The sequence below is a fragment of the Pteropus alecto genome, unplaced genomic scaffold (genome assembly GCF_000325575.1).
Source record: "Pteropus alecto unplaced genomic scaffold, ASM32557v1 scaffold190, whole genome shotgun sequence".
Taxonomy (NCBI): Eukaryota; Metazoa; Chordata; class Mammalia; order Chiroptera; family Pteropodidae; genus Pteropus; species Pteropus alecto.
The window spans coordinates 4,463,638-4,489,910 of NW_006430462.1; the positions used below are offsets into that span (position 1 = coordinate 4,463,638).

The 26,273-nt window shown below is 44.5% G+C and overlaps 2 protein-coding genes and 2 pseudogenes across 7 annotated transcripts in view; 3 read left to right on the forward strand and 1 right to left on the reverse strand.

Moving 5' to 3' along the window:
• SLC35E4 (solute carrier family 35 member E4) overlaps window positions 1–4,430 on the forward strand; it is a 10,461-nt gene extending 6,031 nt beyond the window's left edge. The window contains exon 2 of one of the 3 annotated variants that reach the window (XM_006904919.3): window positions 3,460–4,430. In XM_006904919.3, the coding sequence (XP_006904981.1) occupies window positions 3,460–3,893 (434 nt within the window). In that variant the 3' untranslated portion in view covers window positions 3,894–4,430. Of the gene's footprint in view, window positions 1–3,431 lie in introns of all 3 variants that reach the window. The other 2 variants (XM_025047630.1, XM_025047636.1) reach the window with 2 other exon arrangements.
• Window positions 4,431–6,278: 1,848 nt separating this feature from the next.
• Window positions 6,279–6,397, forward strand: LOC112481025 (annotated as a pseudogene).
• A 5,241-nt stretch (window positions 6,398–11,638) lies between these two features.
• Window positions 11,639–19,148, forward strand: LOC112480543 (annotated as a pseudogene).
• Window positions 19,149–20,067: 919 nt separating this feature from the next.
• DUSP18 (dual specificity phosphatase 18) lies at window positions 20,068–26,265 on the reverse strand. Of its 4 annotated transcripts, none has more exons than XM_025047645.1 (3): window positions 26,135–26,255; window positions 25,898–25,967; window positions 20,068–23,075 (listed from the first exon to the last, which is right to left on the reverse strand). In XM_025047645.1, exon 3 carries the CDS (start codon window positions 23,003–23,005, stop codon window positions 22,439–22,441), a length of 567 nt encoding a protein of 188 aa, XP_024903413.1. In that variant the 5' UTR covers window positions 23,006–23,075; window positions 25,898–25,967; window positions 26,135–26,255; the 3' UTR covers window positions 20,068–22,438. The 4 variants fall into 4 exon arrangements, with proteins under 4 accessions (XP_024903413.1, XP_006904983.1, XP_024903414.1 ...); XM_006904921.3 differs by having other exon boundaries at window positions 25,664–25,967; XM_025047646.1 differs by lacking the exon at window positions 25,898–25,967 and having other exon boundaries at window positions 26,135–26,265.
• Between the last annotated feature and the right edge of the window lie 8 nt (window positions 26,266–26,273).

The following is a 26,273-nucleotide window of genomic DNA, read 5'->3' on the forward strand; positions in this document are numbered from 1 at the left end:
CCCCTTCCAGCTCTGAGATTCTGAGACCCAGACCTGGGAGAAGGAAGGGGGCACTCCAAGGCACTGGGCTGGGTTGGAGGTGGTTTGCAGCCATGGAAGGTTGAACTCAGAGTTCAGCCTTGCCCTGGCATCTTCAGAGACAGGACCTAGAGGCCTTGTCCCTATCCTCCTGGGCCCTGTGGCAGGCCTGAAGCCCAGTTCTATTTTTGCCCTCAGGTTACATGAGAGCTGGTGACTGAGCTTGGGCCTGAGTTGTGGGCCGTAGGAAACCTGACCCCATGGGTGCACCCACCCCGCCACCTCTACTCCAGACAGGGTCACAAGTCTAGGAAGGCCCCAGCCTCAAGCCTCACAACACGCCTGCTGAGGCCCAGTGCTCCTCACCCAGAAGGAGCCCTGGCCTGCAGTATGGGCTATGGCAGGCCAGGCCTCAGGCACACGGGCACAAGAGTGGCAGGTGCCTGGCATCAGGCCACTTTGGCCTATGCCAGTGCCCTCCATCTCTCCTGTGTCAACTGCCCGGCCCCAGAGGTGGGTTGGATGCTTGCTCTAGACTACCACAGCACCCTCTGTTTCCTGAATTAGGACCGAATGCCCTGTTTTATATCCACTTGGTTACCTGCCTGCCTCCCATCAGACAGGAGCTCTGAAAGGCCATGGACTGGCTTAGGACATCTTCATGTCCTCAGCACCGGGCCTGTGGCCTAGCACAGGACAGGTACTCCTTAATGGTGAATATATTAATGGCTCCGACAGCAGAATTGGTAGGCTGATTAGGCTTTATGGCTCAGGATGCTAAGGAGGGAGCTTAGGAAGCTAGAGGCCCCACTAACAGAGATAGGCGTCTGGCAGAGATGGGAGAAACAGATTGGAGCAGGGGGGTGACATGAGTTTTGGACAAGATGAGGTTTCAGGAAAGGCTCCAGGGCCAGATTCAGACTACAGTGTAAATGGCTGACACCAGCTCCTATCTTGAGAGCAGACTTCATGGGAGCAAAAGATGAGAGTTCAGGAAGAGGAGCCCCCAGGCATCCAGCAGCCTCATTCCTATCTGAGCCAGTTGCAGACCCAGGGGAATACATGGGGAGAGGAGTGATGCCAACTTCCCACTCACAGAAAGGCTGGGAAGTGGGGAGCCAGCTTGTAGAGCTTATTCTCAGCTGCACTCACCTACATTAGAGAGTAGCCTGACCTGATCCCTGTCCTCTGAGCTCTCAGGCTGGTGGAGAGACACTCAGAAACAGAGATCACAATGACAGGAGAGAAGCTCTAGAGCCAAGGTATGGTGGGAACAGTTATTTCTAGAGGAAAGCAGAGAAGGCTGCCTAGGGGAGGAGGCATGCAGTGATGACAGTAACGATAATGTAATAATAGTAGCAAACACTGTCCCTCACTATGTGCCCATGCTGGCCCGTTCTTTATACACAGAGCAGGAAAGGGCATTCTGGGAGCAGGAAACAGGCTGTGCCAGGGCACAGGATGTCAGCCAACAGGAGCAGAGTGTGGGGGATTGAGACAGCTGCCATGGCGAGCAGTTACCGCTGCGCATCAGGCCCTGTGCTCAGTACATTACACAGCCTTGTGTATGTTTGGGGCGGGAGGTGTTGTCACCCTCCCCATGCTACACTCAAGAAAGCTTAGAGAGGCTGACTTGCCTGATATGGCACAGCTAGTGAAAGAGGTAAGGATGGGTAAACCAGTAGCCAGCAGAACAAGATCCAGGGAACATGTTTGTCTACATGTGGCAGAAGCTTGGGCATGTTCAGATGCTGAAACAAAAATGCCTTTGAAGGAGAAGTTGAAAAGGAAGTTTGGGGAGTGCTGACAGAGGAGGGGTCACTGAAGAGGCAGGATGACAAGCTGGCATTTTGGAGGCCCTCGGTGGGATGAGTCACCTCTGGCGGAGGATCATCACACTTTCCCTGGGCTGCAAGGAAGGGAGGCAGAAGGCTGGGTGGGTGGGATGCAGAACAGGCACAGGGGCTGGGTGAGGAGGTTCAGACCTTCCTGGGTGAAGTTCATCTGAAATTCTAAACACCTTCTAGTGATTGGACCTTTGATATGAGGCCACAGACCGCTTATAACAGTACTATATTTGGAGGGAACGAGCAGGAGGCATTCCAATTATCTATTCATTTCTAGAAATGCTCTAGCCGGAGGGACTGTTGCCTAGAGAACAAAGCCAAAAAACATCAGAATGAAATCGAGAGAGAAGTTAAGATTTCCTATTCTAAGCATAGCCTATGAGTAAGCTCCTCTGTGGCTTTTTGGAAAGTGTGTGTCAGAAAATGCAGTCTTTAGATCGATTACTCATTTCTCTCCACTAAAATTTGGACAAGGCCCCAAACCGTCATTGCCCTTGTGCAAATACTACTATTCACCTGAGCTGTGTCTGATTTTGACAATGAGCACCAGCACTTCCTTTGTGAACCGGCTGGGTGGTAACGTGTGTACACATGTGTGCACTGACACACGCATACCCGCACACATGCACACACACATACACAGAGGCATGCATTCACACATATGCAAAGTCGTAGGATCCCCTCTTTCCTTGCAAAGTGAAAAGATTTCCTCTTAGCCCTGAATTCTCCTCTACAAACCCCAATGTTGGTAGCAAAAGATACTGATTAGTGAGTGACAGCCAAGTGCAAAAAATGACTTTTTTATTGTTCCCTTGTCATCCCAATGGTCATAAGTGAATGAAGCAATGAATGGACCCAACGTTTGACTCAAACAACTTATTATTTTAAATCTCTCTCTCTCTCTCTCTTTAATGTAAAGACCAAATAGCTAGGAAGTGGCAGAGCTGGGAACTTCTGCTGGCCTGTCTCTGCTAAGGTGGTGGGAACTGCACTGTGGGGTAGTAGGTCTGATAAGGGCTGAGGCCAAGAAAGGTGGGTCGGGGCCACTTGGTGCAGGGCCTTCAAAGCTAGTTTAGAATCTACAATAGTTTTCCCCAGGGCCTGGGGAGCCCCTGAAGATTTTTTTTTTTAAGCCATATTTTATGTTTATTGATAATTTAGATATCACAAGCAGGTTCTTGTTTCAGCCAATGGAAGGCAGTTTGAAGTGGGGGATAATGAGCCTGTTCATTTTATTTTATCTTTTTACAGTCACTGAGCACTTACCTTATAAGGACTTTATGCACATTATCTATTTTAATCTTTACAAAAAACCCTGTGTATTAGGTTTTATTATTATCCAGCTTTGCATGTGAGGGAACCTAGGCCTCCAGAAGGTAAGTACCAAGTCATAGCTAGTAAGAAATGGATGCAAGTCACATCCCAGGCCCTCTGATTCCAGATTCTCGACTGTCACTTTACGGAGCAGAGGCCACTAACTCTGCCAGAGGAGTTGGGCAGGCTTCCTGGGGGATGGGCCCTGTGGGTCATGCCAGGTTGGCCGAGTGGGGCTTGTCCTCCCACCAGGTGCTGATGGCTGCTGTCCTGGTTACAGGTGCCCTGCTGCAGGAGGAGAGGCTGGATGCAGTGACCCTGCTGTACGCCACCTCCCTGCCCAGCTTCTGCCTGCTGGCAGGTGCGGCCCTGGTGCTGGAGGCTGGTGTGGCACCGCCGCCTGCTCCCACTGACTCCCGCCTCTGGGCCTGCATCCTGCTTAGCTGCCTCCTGTCCGTGCTCTACAACCTGGCCAGCTTCTCCCTGCTGGCCCTCACCTCTGCTCTCACCGTCCACGTCCTGGGAAACCTCACTGTCGTGGGCAACCTCGTCCTGTCCCGGTTCCTGTTTGGCAGTCGCCTCAGCTCCCTCAGCTATTTTGGCATTGCACTCACCCTTTCAGGAATGTTTCTTTACCACAACTGCGAGTTCGTGGCCTCCTGGGCTACCCGCCGGGGCTTCTGGCGGAAGGACCAGACTGACAAGGGTCTTTGAGACCTAGAAGAGCGCATGAGCCACCTGGAACAGCCCCAGCCTGAATCCAACCTTGGCCAGTGGCCATGGGAAAAGTGGAGAGCAGGTGGCTACTGGAACCATGGGAGAGACAGGTGTCTTCGGGAAAGGCCACCTTGAAGGCTGAAATGGGGCCTCCCAGAGAGACCCACCTGTCCCTGCCTGTCTCTCCTCATCACAGACCCCACTCACCACTGGATGGTGGGTCCGAGCCTGGCACGCTCACTGTGCTTGTCAGAGTAATTATTATTAATGTCAACCACTATGCTGAAAATTGCTGGCCAAATTTTGAGAACCTCACCGTGTTCTGATGACAATGATGATTCTTGGCAGTTGCACAATCCTTCCTCCACGAAGTGGGGGAGGCAGCTAGAGGGCCCAGAGAGGGGCTTCTTTGTTGCTGGGCTCCCCCAGGGAGGTGGGTTCCTCTGTGCCAACTCCTGGCAGCTGCTGTGGCCTCACTCCTGGGCCCCCCCAATTTTGGATCTTCCGTCCTCAAATAAACTATTTTTGCTTGTACACCTGTGTCATTCCTCGGGGTTTTAGCCAAGGAAATAGAGGGAGAACAATGGACCCACTGGCCGCTAACCACCCACAGAAGAACAAGAACATCCTCATCCACTGTGTCCTGTCCAGGCCCCCAACCTAGTCCTATTCTCTAAAGTCCCTCCACTGGCCAGGCTGTCATCGCCCATCTTCTGGATAGTGGTGGTGGCTTCCTCCCTGCTCTGCTCTGGGCCATCCACTCCATCTTCCACACAGCCCCAGAGGGCGCTTTCTAAAATACACGCCTTCTGAAATACACTGCTCTTGGGACAAAGTCAGAACTTTCCGCTTTGAAGTGGGGGATAATGAGCCTGTTCATTTTATTTTATCTTTTTACAGTCACTGAGCACTTACCTTATAAGGACTTTATGTACATTATATATTTTAATCTTTAGATTAATCTTTAGATTAATCTTTAATCTAAAGATTAAAATGGATAATGTGCTCCAGATCACAAGGCCCTTGGGATCTGGCCCCTGTGGCCTCACCAGTCTCCTGCAGTCTCACTTCTTCTCTCCTTGGGCTCCACCTTCCAGCCTCACCAACTTCCTTCGGGTCCCCTATGATGCCAGGCCCGCTCACAGGACATGCTGTTGCCTCTGTCTGGTATTGTCCCTCCCTTTCGTGACTAAATCCTTGCTTGGAGGAGAAAACTCTAATATGCAACTCTCCTTTAAAAGAAAAACCAAAAAAAGGAAGCCTGATGAAAAAAGGGTCTTGACAAGAGGCTGTGGCCAGGGCTGTGGGTGCAGAGGGCAAGGAATTGGGGTGGCTTCATGGAATAGGAGGCACTCGGTCGGGGGGCCTGGCAAGCTGACTCAGGGGCCTTGCAGGAGAGTGGGGCTGCCATGTGGAGAACCTTGGACAGCAGTCTCAACCCTTAGAGCTAGCCCAGAGCCTCCCTGACTGGCTGGCCAAACAGCTTCATCACTTCTCTCTCATCCTTTCCTTGGCTCTGTGCGCTTAACTCCACCCCTCACCGCCACCGCCCCCGCCTCTGCTGGAGGCTGCCTGTTAAATACCATAAGGACCCCACCGGGATTAGGAGAATTAGAACCTAATCCTGCTCTGACCATCTCACTGCGTGCCTTAGGTAGGTAGCCTCCCTTCTCTGAGCCTCAGTTTCCATATCTGCAAAATGCGGCTGATGATCCCCATGGAGAGGGTTCAGTGAGGAGCCTGGTGGGCAGGGCCAGGGAAGAAGAAGAGTGATGGTGTCAGCTGGCTTGGTCCCCATCTTGGGCTATCATCCTATTATCCACTCTCTCTGAGGCTGCAAGCCCATCTGGAAAGTGGGGATGGTCTCCCCTTTCTGTGTGAGGATAAGAGCCAGACCAGGCTGAAGGTGGGGTCTAGAAGGCCTGGGACTTAGGAATCATTCATTCCTTCTCAGCCTAAATTCATGGAGGACCACTGTGCCATCCAGTGCTAGACAGGGCTGCATGAGGGGTGAGCCCAATGCTAGGGGTAAAGGCAGGAAGGGCCTGGGAATCACCTGCCCCAGAGAGGACAGGCAAGGTTTCCTGGTCCTGGCCTCCACCCAGGAGGGGAAGTGGGACCAGGCTGAGTCACCACCCACCGTCCCTGTGACTCAGAGATGACGCTGGCTCAGCCCCATCCCTATACAGCCTAGGGACCTCTAGACTCTGAGGCTTGGCCAGACAGGACAGAGGATAGGTGGCTTTGGGTGGATAGAGCCTTCTTTATACTCAGGACCCTTTCTCATTCAAAGGAGTCTACTGCCAGAGCTGGAGCCTCCCCTTAGCACCCTCACCCTGGCTCCTGGGTCACATGGAATGCTTGGCTTAAGAGTGAACCACCCCCTATGGCCATACCACTCTGAACAAGCCCGATGCCATCTGATCTCGGAAGCTAAGCAGGGTCGAGCCTGGTTAGTACTTGGATGGGAGACCACCTAGGAAGACCAGGTACTGTAGGCGTAAAAAATAAAAAATAAGGGATTGTAAACTGACAAGGTTCTTGCAATCTGTGAGGTCAACAAGGGTTGCCTCACCTTAAAAAAAAAAAAAAAAAAGAGTGAACTTCCCATCAGATGAGAGCCGGCCCCTGGTGGTTGTGGAGGTATGGCATCAGGGGAATTGGAACTGTGCTTGGCCTGGGGGCTGGCTTGTCACCAGACTTAGGATTGTCTAGCACTTCTCCCAGCAGTGGGCACAGAGAGCACTAGACTGGGAGTCAGAAAGCCTGGGTTAGTGTCCTGGCCCCCTTCCTCTCTGTGTGACCTGTCTGGTCTCTTCTGACTTCACAGTGTGGTTGTGGAGGTATGGCATCAGGGAAATTGGAACTGTGCTTGGCCTGAGGGCTGGCTTGTCACCAGACTTAGGATTGTCTAGCACTTCTCCCAGCAGTGGGCACAGAGAGCACTAGACTGGGAGTCAGAAAGCCTGGGTTAGTGTCCTGGCCCCCTTCCTCTCTGTGTGACCTGTCTGGTCTCTTCTGACTTCACAGTGTCGTTGGGAGTAAGGATCACCAGGATAACTAGAGAGAAGGGTTTAGCACGTGATTCCCATTGACAGGCCACTGTCCTGCTAGGCTGTCTCTAGTCCTGGTGCCTCAGGCAAGTCACTTCACCTCTCTGAGCCTCAGTTTCTGTACTCATTCCCTTCTGGGAAGCCTTCTCCTCAGGATAACAGATTTTTACCTTCCTTGGGAAGCTCTTCCCTGCTCTTACCCCTGCCCGGCCCCACAGCAAGCTGAGTTAAATGTCACCCCAGCTCCCTGCACTTCTCCAGGCAGGACCCTATGCACATCCCACTCTCGGAACTGGTTTATAACCTCACCTCCACTGGACTGGGCTCTGGGAGTGCTGGGACAACTGTTCTGCTCATCGCTGTCACCACAGCATTGGCACGGTGCCTGGCACAGATGGAGTAGGTGGAAGATAACACTAGTCAAGAGCAGGGGCCAGACCTGGGGTTAAATTCAAGCTCTGGCTTATCTAAGCTGTGTGGCCCTGGGCTTCTGTGTGTGAGGTGGGGGCAGCAGTAGAACCTAAGCCCTGTCTTGCTCCAGGAGGCTGCAAGTGCTTAGCAACAGTGCCTGGAACCTAATAGGTCTTGAAGAAATGGTAGCAGACTGACTCACTGCAGATACCTCCCAGTTCCTTCACCTCCAGCCTTCTACTGCACACTAAGAGCCCCCAGGACATGCTGTTTCCTGAGCAGAGCAGGATGGATGCCCCAGCTCCCACCCCCTTGCCCTCTGCCTTGGAGGAAGCCAGGGAAGCTGAGCCTATGCTGGGCATCCTGCCACTGCAGACTCAGAACAAAGCTGCTGCTTTGTCTTAGCCCCGGCTGCCAGGGGCCCCTACTGCCCTCCCCAGGGGGCCCTTGGATTGTCATTCCAGAGGCCAGGGCAAACAAGGACTCTTGCTTCCTACTCTGCTTGCTCCCAAATCAGCCAGAAACTCATACTGTTCCTGCCTGGTTGCAAATATTTCCTGGAAATAACACAAAATACAATAGAGAGCCATGATAGGTTTTGAGCAGGCAATAAATTTCAAAAGTTCAATAAATTTCTTGATACTGGACCTTCAGTTTGGTCTAGGTCCTATGTGAAGGAGGCTTGAGACAGGAAGCAGGGAGACTAGGGAAGAGATATTGTTGTAGTCCAGGTGTGCAGATGACAGTAGAGAGAGTGTCTTGGGCACAGTATAGTGTTGCATCAGTTGTATTGATTTGGGGTAGCAAATTATTCCCAAACATTATGGCTTAAAACAACAAATATGGATTATCTCACAGTTTCTGTGGAACAAGGATTTGGGACTGGCTTAATGGAATAGTTTTGGCTCAGGGTCTGTCACAAGGTTAAAGTCAAGATGTCAGTCATACGAAGGCTTGACTGGGGCTGGAGGGTCCACTTTCAAGACGAGTCATTCACATGGCTGTTGGCAGGAGGCCTCAGTTCCTTGCCATGTGGGCCTTTCCACAGGGCTCCTTATGACATGGTGGTTGGCTTTCACCAGAGTGAATGATTCAAGAGAGCAATAAACCACAATATCTTTTTTGATCCAATTTCAAAGTCACACTCACTTCTCTAATAGTCATTTATTGTTTAATTCTAATATCATCATTTCCCTAATATCTTATTGGTACACAGGTCAATCCTATTCGATGTGGGCCCTCCCACCCTGACTATACGAGGGCATGAATACCAGGCAGTATTAGAAAATACCAGATGGTCGTTGAGGTCATCTCTGAGGCTGGTTACCACATTAGTAAATGTTTGTTGAGTGAGTGATTGAGGACACAGCTTGGGGCCATGGGGAATTAGCTTGGGAGCTTCCTGCTCCATGGTAGGATCTTGTCAGTCACACCTCTGAATCCTCCCTGACACAGTGCTATACAATCTTGGTCCACAGCAAATCCTTGGCAAATGTTTGCTCCACGAGGGCTGGATGCGTCTTTCTCTGCTCCCCACTGCAGATAGAAGAATACCTGAGCTTTTGGTCTGGTATCTGAAGCCCTGGATGCTCTGACGTTTTCAAGTCCACTCTCTGTAGCCCCTCCAGCTATATGAGGTCACTCCTGCTCTCTGTGCCTGGTGGAGCCTTACCATATCTAGGCCTCCTTCTGCATTTTCCCTCCTTTTCTAAGCATTGCCAACATCCCAGCTGGGCAGATACTGGCCCCGCAGTACCTGCTACCTGCGCTAGGCATTTCTCTTTGTGTGTTTAAACGTTCTTTGGTGGAGGAACCTTTGTCCATGTATCTTATGCTGGAGCCCAATATAAAAAAGCCAAAGCAGTGTTGCCTTAGATAAACCAGGAACCTCCTCACCCTTGAGGTACCTCTGCCAAATTTTCCAGTAACCCTATTTGAAAATCAAAGATCTAGTTCAATCCTTATCATAGATGTGAGAAAACTGAAGCTTAAAGAGGAGGAAGAACCAAGAGGGCTGTCTTAGTCTGTTCACACTGTAGTAACAAAATGCCACAGACTGGGTGGTTTATAAACAACAGAAATTTATTTCTCACAGTTCTGGAGGCTAGAAGTCCGATATCAGAAGCATGGTTGGATGAGAGCCCTCTTCTGGGCCACAGACTTCATCATATCCTTACATGGCAGGAAGGGCAAGCTAGCTCTCTGGAGCCCCATTTATGAGAACACGAATCCCATTCATGACTCTCATGCCCTCATCACCTAATCATCTCTCAAAGTCCTCACCTCCTAATACCATCACCTTGGGCATTAGGTTTTCAACATATGAATTTTAAGGGACGCTTTCAGACCATAGCAATGATCTTGCACAAAGAGAGAGCCGCAGGGCTAAGACATCATTTCCTAATTCTTGGGATTCTGCCATTTCCTGCTCCTCATTCTGCTGTGAAGAACAAAGCCAGGGTACAAAGTTATGGGGGTATGCAGGTTCTGGGCCAATTTCACAGGGAGTATTTACCATAAGAAGGTACCAGCTGGGTATCCCCTAGCTTAGTCAGCAAAACATTTTTTTCTTCATGGGAAAGGCATTACAAATATTTTGCCAAGAGGGAGTCTAGAGAGATTTGTGTTAAGAGGCCTTTATGTGTGTTTAAAACTTTCTGCTTTTGAGTGATTCTTGGCATCTCTGAGAGGTGGGTAGAATGGTATGTTAGTCCAGGTCCTCTGAGAAGCAAACACCAAGATGGGATTGAAAGTGTAAGAATTTTACGATGGCAAACACTTATGAAAGAAAATGGGAAGGGAGCTGAGAAGGCTGGGAGAGCTGTCAGACATGTATGATGCAAGTCTGACTCAGTGGAGAAGAGAGAGAAGGTAGGTTGAGTGGAAGTATTCTTGACCACGATGTAGTCTAAGGAAGGTCTGCCAAGGCCACAGAATTCTTGAGGCAAAGAAACCAATCACAAGAGTCCCATGTGTCCCTAGAATGGGCCTACCTTAATATTCCCAGTATCCCTGTTATACTCAGGAACTGGCTAGAAGGAGCCTGAGCGAAGTCTAGTCACAGCATAAACATGGTGATGGATTTCACAATGGCACAGTTGAGGCCCTTGGTCAATTTTGTTTTCTGTAATTGGAGGTCTGAGAGACACAGTCTTATGGCCACCATGGAGGGCATTGACTCCTATTTTACAGGGTGGTCAGAATTCCAGGAAAACTCCAGGGTCTGCATGAAGTCACAAAGGAGGATGAAATCCCACACCTCTTGACTCTCATCCCAAGCTCCTTCCTAAGTGATACAGGTCCTCAGTCCAGAGGTGGAGGTTGATAGATTCTTAGGGCATTCGGACTTACATTACAGGATAGTTAAGGAGAGCTGTGTATTTCAGGGTCAAGAGCTACCTGTCCCTGTGATTTGTAATAAGATCACTATCTCAGCAGAGGTCATTCAGGGAAATCCCCAGGGCCACCAGCATGTCCCTATTTATCTACAGGATATTGTAAATTTCACAGAAACTTCTCAAACCAAATTTAATTGACTTCAATTCATCATAAAGAGATTCTGCACTTTTGGAATAAGTTAAAGGTTCATGAAATCAAATAGAGCCCTGGGATCTCTTCTCCAAGCCGGGCTGTTGGGCCGTGAGGGCCATTTCATTCTCTCCTATGACAGGATTGCATTAAAACTCCAACATGACCCTTCTTTTGTTAGGTTGTCTAAGTAAAGAGCCCCTCTCAATCTGGAAAGAATAGAGTGTGAACTGTTTGGGAAAAGGACCTAGACCCTCTCAAGAAACTTCAACCTCAATCTCTTCAACTTAAGATGTGGAATCCTGGTCTCACCACATCCAATTGTAAATATTAAAAAAAATTTTTTTTTAAGTAAGATCCAACATATTTTCTCAACTATTAAAAAAGTGTATAGAAGGAAATATATACAATATCAAATGTTGACTTGGTTACAGCTTGAAGATAGTATTGTAGATGGACCATATTTGTTTTCCTTTTTCCACAAATGAGCATGTTTTCAAAAATAAATTTCTTAGAGTACCAGTTCTGAAAAGATATAGTAAGTAGGAAAAAAAAAACAACAAGAAGAATAAGTATAGTCTGTCCTTCCCCCTGAACACAACTAAAACCCTGGACTACAACCTGGACAGAATGCATGAGGCAGCTATCTGAGGGATCTGAAAAAATGGTAGCAGGTGGGTTGGGAAAAGATCAGAACTTGAAGTATAAACAATCTTGCGACAAGTTTCCTGTTTTTTGTTCCTATATCTCCTGGCCTGGGCTCAAAGGCAGTGTGAATCTTGGAACTATGCACTGGAAATGGAAAGAAAGAACTCTAAGAGAAGCCCTGTCTTTCTGGTTCGAGAAGTAGGAAGGAGAGTCCCTTCATCACAGAGAATGAGGGAAATCTTTTTTTTTTCTTTTCTATCTGGCCCTGCCCCTAGGCAAGCCTCAAAATGAAATTGAAAACCGGCAGCAGTGGTGGCATTGGCAGATGAAAAAGCACCTAAAACCCTGAGAGGAATCCTCTCTGACCAAAAGAACTGTGGACTGAAAAGCACGTGTAGGGGAAGGAATCGTCATTTCCTTTTCTCTCTCTTAATCTTGTCAATTGGGCCCAGAGCACACCCAGTCACCGAATGTATGCAGCAGAGCAGGGAGACTAAAGGCCCTGGAGTGTGGAGAAGGTTGTTCAGAGGAGGGAGCTTGAGAAATAGATCCCATAAAGCTGCATATAGGCTGCTAAGCTCACATATATGGGTCTGACCTTAAACAGCACTTCAGTGACTTTGAAAACTAAACTACTAAATAGATAACCCAGATTTCAAACTGATCCCTCAGTGGCACAAGTTTAGGATAGATCTGACTTACACTGCAAAAGTTTTGAAAACTGAACTGATATTTGAACTATGCTCCTGTTGAAAAACAAATTCAACTAAGTACATTTTTAAAGATCTTACTGGCTTTATTCAATGATTTATGAATCGGGCAGCATCCCACATAGCAGACATAAAAGAGTTTCAAGGAGCTGTACAAAATGAAAGACTTTTATAGGCAGAAGGGAGCAAAAACAAGGAAGCTATCTTAAGGAAAAAAGTGGGTTAGTTAGAAAGGTTATTATCCTTTAAGGGATGGCAGAGGTCTATCAGGCAGATTACTTAACTAGTACTGATCAGGTGATTCCTTATTCACTGGTTTAAAATATTTCTGGGAGAGCTAAAATTGTAAATTAAATCTTGGTTTGGTAACATGGGGTTAAGCATAAGTGACTCCATTTTGGTCCTATAGTCTTGTTTTGCCTGCATATAAGAGGCAGATCAGAACTTTAGTCTCCCTGCTCTGCTGCATACATTCTGTGACTGGGTGTGCTCTGGGCTCTGGGTGTGCTCTTGATCTGCCTGCATATACGAGGCAGATCAGAACTGAACCTAGATGGGTCAGTTGCCTTCTAAAACAAAAACTCAGTATTTTCCATAGGATTTAAACAAGACCTAGAGTCTCATAACATTCAAATGTCTAGTATACAATCCAAAATTATTTTACATACAGAGAACTAAGAAAGTCTGAATTCAGAGATAACTCAGATGTTGGAATTATCAGAAAAATAATTTAGAAATGAAAAAGACAAAGTCTCAGCAGAGAAAGAGAACATACGGAAAATAATCAAACAGAAATTTTAAAACTAAAAAAATATATTAATCAAAATTTGGAAATATACTGGATGGCCTTGGCACAAGAATGGAGATGACAGAGGAAAGAGTCTGTGAACTTGAAGGATAACTCAACAGAAATTGTCTGCGATAGGCAGAATGCCCAGCCCTGACAAAGATGTCCAGGCTCTATTCCCTCGAAAATGTGAATATTACTTTACATGACAAAAGGGACTTTGCAGACATAATTGAGGTTATGCATTTTAAAAAATTGGGATTACCTGCATCATTCAGTGAGCTTAATCTAATCACATGAATCTTTAAAAGCAGAGAATTTTGTCTGGCTGAATTTAGAAAGATGCAGCAGAAGAAAAAGTCAGAGATATTCAAAGCATGAATAGGACTCAACTCACCATTGTTGGAGGGGCCACATGGAAAGCATTAGAAGGAATATGGGTAGCTTCCAAGGGAAAAGACCAGCCTCCAGCTGATTGTAAGAAAATGGGGTCCTCTGCCTTACAACTGAAAAGAAGTGAATTCAGTCAACGACCTCAATGAGCTTGGAAGCAGAATCTTCCCCAGAACCTCAAGTAACAAATACACTTGATTTCAGCCTTATAAAACCCCTTGATTCTGGCCTAGTGAAACCCCAAGCAAATGACTCAGTCAAGCCCAATCTGACTTCTGACCTACAGAAACTGTAAAATAACAGTTGTTCTTTTAAGCCACTAAGTTTATAGCAATATGTTATGGCAGTAAAAGAAAATTAATATGAACAGCAGAGAGTGAAAAAGAGTTTTTTAAAAAATAAACAGAGCCTCGGGAATCTATGGGACGATATCAACAAGTCTAATGTTCATGTCATCGAAGACACAATTAGAGGAGAATATGGTGCAGAAAACAACATTTAAATAATAGCTGGAAACTTTCCAAAGTTGTTGAAAGAGGATCGGTGAACCCTAAGAGGATAAACATAAAGAAATCCATGCCCACGCATATCATAATCAAACTGTTGAAAACCAAAGACAAGGTGAAGATCTTGAAAGCAGCCAGAGAAAATTGGAGCATTACCTATTGGGAAATGACAATTGGAATGATTGTGCATTTCTAATAAGAAACTGTGGATATCGGAAAGACTGGTATATTTTTAAAGTGCTGAAGGGAAGAAAATGATTAATTGATACATCTATACCCAGCTAAAAAATTCTTCAGGAATGAAGGCCAAATAAATTCTCAAATTAGGGAAAGCTAAGATTATTCATTGTTAGCAGACCTCTTCTAAAAGAAATCTTCCATCAGATGGAAGATAAATGATATCAAAGGGAAACAGAATTTCAAGAATAAATGAAGAGCAACAGTAATCATAAATATTCTCTTAAATTCTTTAATATATGTATGATGGCTAAAAGCAAAAATTTTAACACTGTCTGGTAGGATTTTCACTATATGTAGATGTGCTATATATCACAACTACTACATAAAGCAGCAAGGGGTAAAGAGACCTATATGTGGTAAGGTTTTTATATTCGTCTTGAAGTGGTAAGGTATTCTGAGTATGTAAAGTTAAGTATATATATTATACTCTCTGTAATACAATATATATACTTTTTAGCAACCTCTAAAAAGCTATACAAAATTAAAATGGAATACTTTAAAAAGTTAATAATTCAAAAAAAGGGAATCCTAAGGGAAACAGGAATGATAGAGAGAACAAATAGAAAACAATAAAATGGTAGACCTAAATCAAAATATCAATAATTTTGGTCTAAACACACCAGATTGGATATATAAAAAAAGACTCAACTATATGATGTCTACAAGAAACCCACTTTCAATATAACAATATAGGTAGGTTAAAAGTAAAAGAATGTAAAAAGACATACCATGCAAATACTACTTAAAACCATGCTGGAGTGGCTATATTAATATCAGATAAAGTGTACTTCAAAAAATTAAGGAAAAAAGACACTGCATATTGATAAAAGGGTCAATTTACCATAAAGTCATAACAATCCTAATTATGTATGCAACAAAGCTTCAAAATACATGAAATAAAGAAATGAAAGGAAATATAGACAAATCTACAATTTTAGTTGAATTCTTCAACACTGCTCACTCAGTAATCAATAGAACAAGTAAACAGAAAATCGAGAAGATAAAATAATTGAAACTACTGTCAATCAACACTGACATTTATCGGGCGCTTCACACAAAATAATCTTTTTTTCCCCAAATGCACATGAAGCATTCACCAAGATAAATCATATCCTACATCATAAACATTAACAAATTTAAAAGAAACAAAATCATACAACATATGTTATCTGACTATGATGGAATTAAACTAGAAACCAACAACAGAAAGATGGTTGTAAAATTTCCAAATACTTAGAAATTAAGCTACACACTTCTAAATAATCCATGGGTATAGAGGGCATTTCAAGGGAAATTAGAAAATATTTTGAAATGAACAAAAATGAAAATGCAGCACATCAAAATTTGTGGGATACAGGCCTCAAATCAATGTTTCCACCTTATGAAATTAGAAAAAGAACAAAATAATCCCAAAATGAGCAGAACTATGGAATTTATAAAGAATAGAAATCAATAAAATAGAAAAGGGAAGAACAATAGAGAAAATTTAAAAATTCAAGGTTGGTAGTTCTTTGAAAAGATTTAAAAATTGATAAACCTCTAGCCAGACTAATAAAGAAATAGAGAAGACAAATTATCAGTATGAATGATGAAAAGGCAGTATTACTATAGGCCCTGTAAATAATAATTAGAGAATATTACAAACAACTCTACATGCATAAATTTGACAACTTAGATGAAATGGACTTATTCCTCTAAAACCATAAATTGTCAAAACTCAGCCAAGATGAAATAGATAACTTGAATAGTCCTTTAACTATTAAAGAAATTGAATTCATTGTTATATCCTTCTAAAAGAGAAGTCTATAAGCCCAGATGGTTTCCAATGGGGGGTGTCCAGTCCCAGCCTTCTCTGGGAGCAGATGGTTTCGCTGGTGAAATCTACTAAATATTTAAAGAAGAAATAATACCGATGTGTGAATCTCTTCCAGAAAATAGAAGAGAGAATACTATCCAACTCTCCCTTACGCTAATAAAGGACAAATACAAAAACCTATAGCTAACATCATAGTTAATGGTAAAAGACTGAACGCTTTCTCTCTAAGATCAGGAACATGGCAAGAATGTCTATTTCTCACCACTCATATTCATTATCATACTGGGAGTCCTAACCTATATAATAATAATAATAATAAAAGAAATCAAAGGCATTCAGATTAGAAAGGAAGAAATAAAACTTTTTCTATTTGCAGAGGACATGATTATCTCAGGTAGATTGCCAAGGAATCCACAAAAATGCTCTCAGAATAATGAATGTAGCAAGGTTACAGGATACAATGTCAATACACAGAAAACAATTGTATTTCTATATACTAAAAATGAATAACTGGAAAACAAAATTAAAAAAATTTTTTTTACAATATACTCCCTCAAATGAAATGTTAGGTATAAATATAGAAGATCTATATGCTGAAAACTACTAAACACTGATGAAAGACATCAAAGACCTAAATCAATGGGCAGACATACTATGTTCATGAATCAAAAGATTCATGTCAGTTCTCCCCAAAACTGGTTAATAGATTTAGCACAATTTCAACTGAAATTGCAAGATTTTGTTGTTGATACAGACAAGCTGATTCTAAAAATTTATATGGGAAGGCAAAGAAACTGGATAACCAAAATAATTTTTTAAAAAAGAAGAAAACTGGAAGATTCACACTATGTTTTTAAGACTTACTGTAAAGCTACAACAATCAGGAATATTGAAGAGAAAGACACATATATCAAACAATAGAGTCCAAAAATAGACCTACACAAAGGTACAAAGACAGCTCAATGGGAAAAGGATAGTCTTCAATAAACAAAGTTGAAACTGTTAGAAACCCATATGAAAAAATATGAACCTCAAACTAAACCTCATCCCTTATAAAAAAGGATCATAGAAATAAGTGAAAAATTTAAACTCTCAAACTCTAAAAAATTAGAGAAAATCTCTGTGATCTGGGGTTGGGCAGAGTTCTTAGACACATCTGACACCAAAACAATCCATAAAAGGAAAAGCTGGTAAGCAGCACTTCATCAAAATTAAAAACTGTGGCTGCAAAAGATACTTTTAAGAGAATGAAAAGACAAGTCAGATTGGAAAAAATATTTACAAAACCGTATCTGACAAAGGTCTTGTATCAAGAATATGTAACAAATTCTCAACACTCAACAGTGAGAAAATAACCCAATTTAAAAATGGGGGGTGTCCAGTCCCAGCCTTCTCTGGGAGCGGGCGGTGGGCAACACCAGGGTGATCCATGCCCCAAGTTCTCGAGCCTGCGTACTCTGGGAGGATGCTTGGACAGATTGAAGCCAAGGCCATTCTTTTTGCTGTCATTGCCAGGGGAACCACCATCCTTGCCAAACACGCTTGGTGTGGAGGAAACTTCCTGGAGGCGACAGAGTAGATTCTGGCTCAGATACCTTCTGAAAATAACAAACTAATGTACTTACACAGCAACTATTTGTTTCATTACATCTGCCAAGACAGGATCGTGTACCTTTGTATCACTGCTAATGATTTTGAATGTTCCAGAGCCTTTAATTTTCTGAATGAGATAAAGAAGAGATTCCAGACCACTTATGGTTCAAGAGCACAGACAGCACTTCCATATGCCATGAGTAGTAATTTCTCAAGTGTCTTGGCCGCACAGCTGAAGCATCATTGTCAGAATAAGGGCCTAGACAAACTGATGGAGACTCAAGCTCAAGTGGATGAACTGAAAGGAATCATGCTCAGAAACATAGATCTGGTAGCCCAGTGAGGAGAAAGATTGGAATTATTAATAGATAAAACAAAAAATCTCATGGATTCGTCTGTCATCTTCAAAACAACCAGCAGAAACCTTGCCTGAACCATGTGCATGAAGAATCTCAAGCTCACTATCATCATCATCATCATCATCATCCTATCAATCATGTTCATCTATATCACTGTATCACCTCTGTGTAGTGGATTTACATGGCCAAGCTGTGTGAAGAAATAAAAAAGACTAAGTTATCATTAACCAATGATACAAAAGAACAAGGAGTTAAAAGGCCGAATGATCTAAACCTTTCATTACTGACAGATGGTGTCTGCCAGTCTCTTCAAACCTCTTCTGTTTTTAATCTTATTCTATGCATCCAGATTTATCTTTGTCCTCTCAATCAGTTTATTCCAGTGCACTTCAAATTGAACCATTTATTGCAACAGTAGCCTTAAAAAGGCTTTTTGTCTATTTCTTTGGTTTAACTAGTGTTATACACTTAGAGAAACGTTTTTGTTGGTGATTACACAAAGCCATCACCAAAGTGGAAAACATGTCGTATAAATCGTCTGCTAAAACTATAGCTGAATGTTGTACGTGCACAGAAAAGTATTCAAGAGACACGTATTGCTAACATCTCATCTTTATGTGTTTTGTAATTGAGGAGTTTTAGATGCTTGAAAACAATATGAATGGAGAATTATTTGGGGAATTCTAATTCAATTGTTGGTGCTGCCTGCTTCTAGGAGCCCAAGTAGATAAAGTATTAGACATTTTATCTTGGTCAGAGAGAGAATATTTTGCTAACCCATTAGAAGCACGCGCAATTAATTACCTTTGACTTCCTAGTATTCACTTTCAGGAAGAAAAATTTGACCATTTGTAAATCTCGCAGAGCTTGGTACCTTCTGTTTCCCCATTGCAGTTGATTTGAGAAGATAATGTTTTAAATATTGTTGAAGGTTATGGTTTTTTACATATTTCTTTTTCTTCAGTTGATTTTTAGAGCAATTCTATAGTTAATAGAATACGTAGTGGAGGGGGTGGGGAGGCAGATGCCTCTGGCTCACCAAAGCAAAAGGAGAGAACCACAGAGAACATGCTAGCATTTTAGCTCTATGAATGGAGGCAGTGTGGGAAGTTTTTTCCTGTCTGGGAAATGCCCAAACAGAACATGGTCAACTCCGGGGTTTGGGTCCGGCTGCTGTTGAATAATAATAGTCTGAGCATCCTTTGTAGTTTAGTAAATTCTTTAATCTGCCTACTTTTGAAGAATTCTTTTGTGAAAAGAGTAGGCAAAACGATGTATAGATACAATGCAAGACGGTTTAGCATTCATTTAACTGCACTGTAAGAAAACTGGAGTGCGATCGCTTCGCTTCAGCTACTGACATCTGTTAGCTAGTATGTACTTTTAGTGTGTATCTGAAAGGACATTTATTGCTCTGGACCTAACTGCATTTATTTATTAATAAGTGCCAGTAAATGGAAATTACATTATATTTGACTATTTTCCCAATGAAAGAACAAATCAGTCTATAAAATCTAGCCACTTGTTTAGCCTAGTCACGTACCTTGAATATATATATGTCATATAACCTGGCTGATGCTACCTGTTCTTCCATCTAAACCTTTCAATTCATTAATTGGACATGGATTTTAGCCCACTGGAACGCTTTTCCTGGTGACCATGCATTCCACAAATGCTTTTCCAATTTTGTTTATCAACACTAATGCCTTTTAATTGCATCAGCATTTCCTACTGGAAAACACATTTGTTCCAGGAAAACATTTGCCATTCCTGAATAATAATTTCCAAATGTATTTAATCTAAAGAAGTAGACTTAAAGTAGATTTCCCTTTCGTATACACAACTGAATAAAAATGATGTGCCTGTCTTAGGGATAAATGACTTAACTGTCCCTTGATCTGTTTACATATAAGAATGCTTTTTAAAGCACATACCTTGTTTTAAATGATGCACAAACTGAAGGCATTAATGAAATTTAAGAGTAATACAAAAATAAATAAATAAAATAAATAAAAATGGGAGTTGAACAGCATTTAACCAGAGGTGATGTGGAAGGCAATTAAACACACAAAAAGATGCTCAACATCATTAACCATTAAGGAAATACAAATTAAAACCAGACATGTATCAGAATGGCTAAAATAAAAAATATTGGCAGTACCAAATACTGTCGAGGATACAGAGAAACTGGGTCTTTCATAGTGGAACAGAAAAACAGTATAGCCACTCTGGAAGTTTGGTAGCTTTTTGTAAAGTTAAACATACTCTTTACCATGTGACTGATCAATCCCCACTCCTAAGTTCACATAAAAACCTATACATAAATGTTTACAGCAGTTTTATTCAAAATTGCCTCAGACTGGACGGCCAAATATTCTTCAACGGGTAAATATAAAACAAATTCTGATATATCCATACGATGGACTACTACTTAGCTATAAAAAGCAACATGTGTGAATCTCAAAGATGTTACACTGGAAAAAGCCAGCTTCCAGATGTTATATCCTTTATGAGTCTATATATGTGACATTCCGGAAAAGGCAAATCCATAGGGACAGAGAACAAACAGATCAGTGTTTGCCAGGGGCTGGGGTGGCGTGAAGGTTTGAATACAAAGGGGCAGCAGCATAAGGGGATTTGGAGGGTGATGGAACTGTGTCCTGACTGTGGAAGTAGACAAATGTGTTTAAATACACAGAACTGTACATATAAAAAAGTTACTTTTATGATATGTTAATTTAAAATTTTAAAAAATGGAAATAAAATATATCCAAATAAATTTCTCTTTAAAAATGCTTTAAAAGAAATTTTCCATCTGGGTTTCTTCCAGGAAGGCTGCTTTATGAGGATTCTGCCATGCCAGTCCTGGTGTGTGTGGGTCTGTTTATACTGTAAAATGAGATCAGTCTAGAAACGTAATTTTCCTTCTCCCCACCATCCTCGATTTTCACGCCTGGGCATGCTTGCTGTGGAAGTTGGGGGTGGGTAGGTTTGGAGATAAAGAGCATTTGGCTGGCACCGAGTTCTAGACCCACAGAGCAGTTGTGCTTTTGTCTATCTTATATATTATCTGAAAACCTCTGTATTAGATAGAATGGCTGGTCTTGAGCCAGATCCTCAGGCCCCTGGGAGGTTTGAATAGTCCTGGATTTCAGGGCCTATTGGCGGGGCCCACTCACTTGTCCCTTTGGCATGTACCTCTGTGGACCCCAGTGGAGTTGAGCCAGACCAGGACGCTGGCTCTCATGTTCAGTGATCTAAACAAGGCCTTTAGGGAGAAGTTGGAAGTGTGCTCCTGGTTTTAGGGCCCCAGGTTGCAGATGGATTAAATACAGTGGGAACTCTGCTAAGGCTCTGAAGTCTAGGCCTCCTCTAAGGTAGGATCTGAAAGGACTCAAACCATTTTTTTTCTCACAAAGGATGACTTTTTGGAAGAACACTTTGTAAACAGTAAAAGGCTGTGCAGAGGTGGGAGAAATGCCACTACAAGGATGACTGTGCTGACTCAGGCCAGCAGGACCAGAGCATTATCCACAAGAGCTGCTGGTTACACTGAGCACCTGTCAGGTGCCAGGAACCGTGCTAAGGAATCATCGAATCTTGAATGACAACCCTGTGAGAAAAGGGCTATCCTTGCTTGGACAGATGAGGAAACTGAGGCTCCAATAGGTCCCAGATCACATGGGGAGGTGACAAAGCTAGGTTCCAGTCTGCAGCTCCAGCCTTCTGAATCAAGGCCTGTGAGAGGAGCCCCTGAGGCCTTCCTTGTGTCAGGCCTTCTCTCCAAGGGTGCCCTGGAGGAAACTAATGTCACTTTCCATCAAAGGTTGGTGGGGGGCGGCCAAGGGCACTTTGAGACCTTGCCATGTACAATAGCACTCAAAAAAAGTTTTTCATAAATTTATACAGTAGAATGCATTCACTGAAAAATATGCATAAATCCAATCTAGAAACCAGAGTTGGGCCCCTGTGGTTGAAGGTGGAAGCAGGGGTGGCCTGGGCTCCCAGAGCACACCGAAGGTCACTTATCCAGTGGGTTGGCACTTACTGTGAGAAATGAAGAAGTGCCATGATGTATAAGGCTCTGGTTTTGGGTTTGAAAGAACAAGGTAGGATTGTGGCAGACCCATTCTTGGGTTAGTGGCTTAGGAGAGGGCCACAAGATTCTGGACTTACCAGTTACTTTGGGCACTGGTCTGTTTGACCTGGGCACTATCTGCCTCACTTACTCTCCCCTCTGGCCAGCAGCCATGACTTGTCATTCACAGGGTAAGAAACTTATCTTCACCATCTTACATTTAGTGAGTTTAATCTTTAAAGAGATGGATTACAAGGTTAAAATCTACAGCACCTTTCCTTTTTTCTTGGCTCTTATAAAAAGCATCACCTGGTTTTTTTTTTCTGGATCATAAAAGTAAAATGTTTAACTTCAGATGTTGGTGTAGGATCAACAGCAGATCTGCACCTCTGACCCCAGTGTAGGTGCTGGTGGCATGGCTCACACTGGAATCATTAAATGGACCTCCTTCTCGTAGATGTCAGGGATCACTCCCATAGGGGAGTTGACCATGTGCACACTGTTCTTGCCAAATAGCTGGAACTCATAGTGGATGAGCTGTTCCCAAAAGCCGTTGTTGGGCCGGATGATAGGCCGGCACGACTTGGTCCATGTGTGGGCATCCAGCAAGGACATGGAGTGGTATTTCATGAGGTAGGCAAGGCAGAGGGCAGCTGAGCGGCTCACGCCAGCTGCGCAGTGGAGCAGCGTGCGGCCCTGCTTCATCTCCACACTGTGAATATGATCAGCAATGGGGTCAAAGAAGTCACAGAGACGTGAGATGGGGGTGTCAGCCACAGGTACCTGTACATACTGGATGTCCTCATATAAGGTGTTCACCACCTCCACTGAGACGTTGATGACCGTGGTGATCTGGTTGCTGGAGAGCATGAGCTTGTTGTTGGCAGCCACCCCACTGCTGATATACAGGCTGCTGGTGATCTGAGACAGGCCGCTGACCGAGGGCTGCCGGAACTGAACCGGGAAGGTACACGGGGGTGCTGTCATCAGGCCGGTGGGTCAGTGTCCAGTGAGGCATAAAAGCTGCATCTTTCTGTTAGGCTGTGTCCATGGAAAACTGCAAGGAGGGAAGGAATACTTAGAAGGCAGGAGCCCAGTTGTGCCAGCAGGCCAAACCTGGGGAATTTCCAAGAAATGGATGGAGATAAATGAAGCAGATGGCCCAAGGTGGCCCTCTGACCATCACAGTAGAATGACCCAAGGAACTTATTAAAAATGCAGATACCCAGGCTTTTCCTCAAGTCTATTGAGTAGGCACTCGGGGTGAGGAGCAAGAATCTGCATTTTCAGCATGCTTCTCAGAATACTTAATGTGCTTTGCCCTGCAGGACAAAGGACAACCCCCTGAGCCTGGCACTGAAGGCCCCACTTGAAGGGCCCCACATTTTCAGTTGGGCAGGCCGACTTGTGTCATATAGCTGAGCCCTGGCCTGACTCTCCAGGTAGGCTCACACAGCCCTGTTCTCCCTTTTCTTCAGAATCCCCTCCTTCCTTCCAGCGCCTCTAAGTGGGAACAACTCACAGTCTCCCAACTTTATGCTCAAATCATGAGACTGAACCAGTAACATGAAACCACAGCCCACTATGCTGGGAGTCCCTGGTGGTATAAGAAAGAGATGGGTCTTAGCTTCCCCTCTCCAGGAACCATCTCCTTAAAGAGACAAAAATGTGCCCACGTGAAGCCGATGTGAAATTACAGTCCTACATCGTTAAACATGCTCCTGCACCTTGTCTCTAAGGACAGCCTCTGAAAAGGGTCGCTGAAGACTTTCTGGAGACCAGCATAAAGGGCACCATAGCAGCCTCCAAGGGCGAGTGCAGAGAGGCAGAGGGGCCTCAGGCAGATAAGCCATACCAGCATGATGCTGTGTGTAGCAGGATTGTGCCATGTACCCCAGGGAGGGGCAGACCCCTTCCTACTAAGAAATCTCAGGCCCCTTACTCTCCCAGTCTTGATCAAAGCTATACAAATAGCACATTTTCATGTGTTTCACTGAAATAGGAGCATTCGAATTTAAAGCACACCTCTCAAACCAAATGGCAGTTTTCATCTGGCACAGACAAATGAGGAGCTAAAGTTCTGTTTCCAGGCTTAATATATTTTAGTGGCCACGTACCGTCAAAATGAGACGGAGCCCCTTTCTTTGACAAGGCCATTTACAGACTGGTTTCTGCTCATCTCTCTAGCCTCCTATTAGCCTTCCCTAGGTTCTGAAGGGCCTTGGCTAGCCTGAGCCACTTGCAGTTCCGTATGGACATCTGGTCCTTTCTGGCCCAAGTCCTTTGCCTTTGCTGTTCTGAGTCCCTTTCCTTACAGGTCTGTCGGAAACTGATCTGTTACATTCAGCAGAGAACTGGTGAGCCTTGGACCTTAGCCAAGGGTCACTTCCTGAGGGAAATCTACTGAGATCACACCCCTCCCCCACATTTGATAAAATCCCTGCTCCAGGCTTTCTAAGCCCTGTGTGCTCTCCTTCCCATACTTTCTAAAGGTGTGGTTCTGCCTTGATCTGTTCGTGACTCTACTGGGATATCAATGCATCTGTCTTCACTCCTACTGTATTACTAGTGCCAAGCTCCATGTCCCCACAAGTAGGTACTTGATAAATATTTGTTGAATGAGAGAATGTTTCCAACAACCACGATTCTACCTTTTGAGATGTTTTCTGGAAAGAATGCGTTCTCTGCCATGTTTCTCTAGAATTTGGGGGAAGGGCTGGGTGGAGGTGAGTGTGGTTCCTAGGCTGCTGGAGAAGAAGGCCAAAGCCTGTATAGGTAAATCCTGCCAAGACCTCAGAGTCAAATGTATCAGGCTCACCCCAGGAAGGGAATATGGGCTGGTTTGTTCTAAAGGTCATGTGAAGGCAGGAAAAAAGCCCCCCTCCTGCAACGCAGTTGGAAGCCTAAATGCTAAGGAATCTTTTGGATCCACATCATCCAAAAACCCAGAGAGAAGTGGACTGAGCTCCCCACCCCCCAAAAAAAAAAAAAACTAGGGCCCAGTGGACAACAGGGAAAACTGCTATACATTACAGTGACAAAAAGTTTGCAGAGACACTGCTCTTGAAGGTGAAGGTAGTGATAGGCGGAAAGTCGTTTTCATTAGATGCTGGGTACGCTGAAATGTACAAGACAGCTATGGCCCTCTCACAGAGCTCAAAATCTAGTAGGAGAGACAAACATTAAACAGGCAACTATAGGCGCAAGAGTTAGAAAACAGGACAACAGTGCCTATCTTATAAGGATCTTCTGAAAATTAAATGAGGTAATCCAGGTAAAGTGTTTAACACACGGCCTGGCACAGCATGAGCTCTCTAAAAATGATAACTATTGTTGGTACTGCTAGAGAAGTTAAAATGCAGGTCATTATGGGAGTGAAGTCTAAAGGGATTTACTTCAGGCCCAGGGCTAGGAAATTGCAAAGATCGCCTGAATAAATGACACAAAGATAGGAAGAACTTTTAAAGTGAGGGGGAGGGAGGTGGAGAAACAGCAACTTTGCAGTTCCATTTTACCATTTCATAGCCTACAAAGCCTTTGGCTTCCCTCATCTGGTTCGATCTTCAAAGCAACATAATAAACTGGTATCTGGAATTAAAATCTCCCTTTTACACATGAGGAAAGTGAGGCAGAGAGGGGACCTACCTAGGGTCACAAAGCGAGGTCCGAAAGCCAGTCTTTATGGCCTCATTTTGCGTGGGAAAAGTCGGCAAACACCGAAAGGCGTCTGTTAATACTGGGTTATAAACGAGAAACAAAGTCCAAGGGTTGACAGAAGTGAGGCGCCACTTCCACGGTAGAACCAGATAGGTTTCCTGGGAAGTTGGCGTTGGAATGGTCTTTCTCATCTACTGGGTGTCAAGACCCATATGGTCTTACCTCTCTCCCGCGGGCGGGAGGGCAGGTTCGTTCAGGAAGCAACCACGCCCGAAGCTTCGGACGAAGGTCTCTGGGAGAGAAAAGACCAGTCACCACCCAGGAGCCACAATCCCCAGCGGCCCGGCGCTCTGGTTTCCATAGCAATGGCCCCTCAGCGCGGAGGAATCCGCCGTGCCGAGTCTTCGGAGAAACCGCGGCGTCGTCTCCCCGCCCTGGAGCTGCCCCGCCCGAATTTACCCGGTAACGCGCCCCGCGTGATCGCTAGGGCCACAGCAGTCCTGGCCGAAAAGTAGGGTCGTCTCGGCGCGCGGCAGCCCACTCTATTGGCCCAGCCCGTCTCCACAGCAACGCGCCCGCTGCACCACGGCGGCCGCCG

Coding starts and splice junctions, on each gene's coding strand:
- DUSP18 (XM_025047646.1), bottom strand. CDS start 23,005: ATGACAGCACCCCCGTGTACCTTCCCGGTTCAGTTCCGGCAGCCCTCG.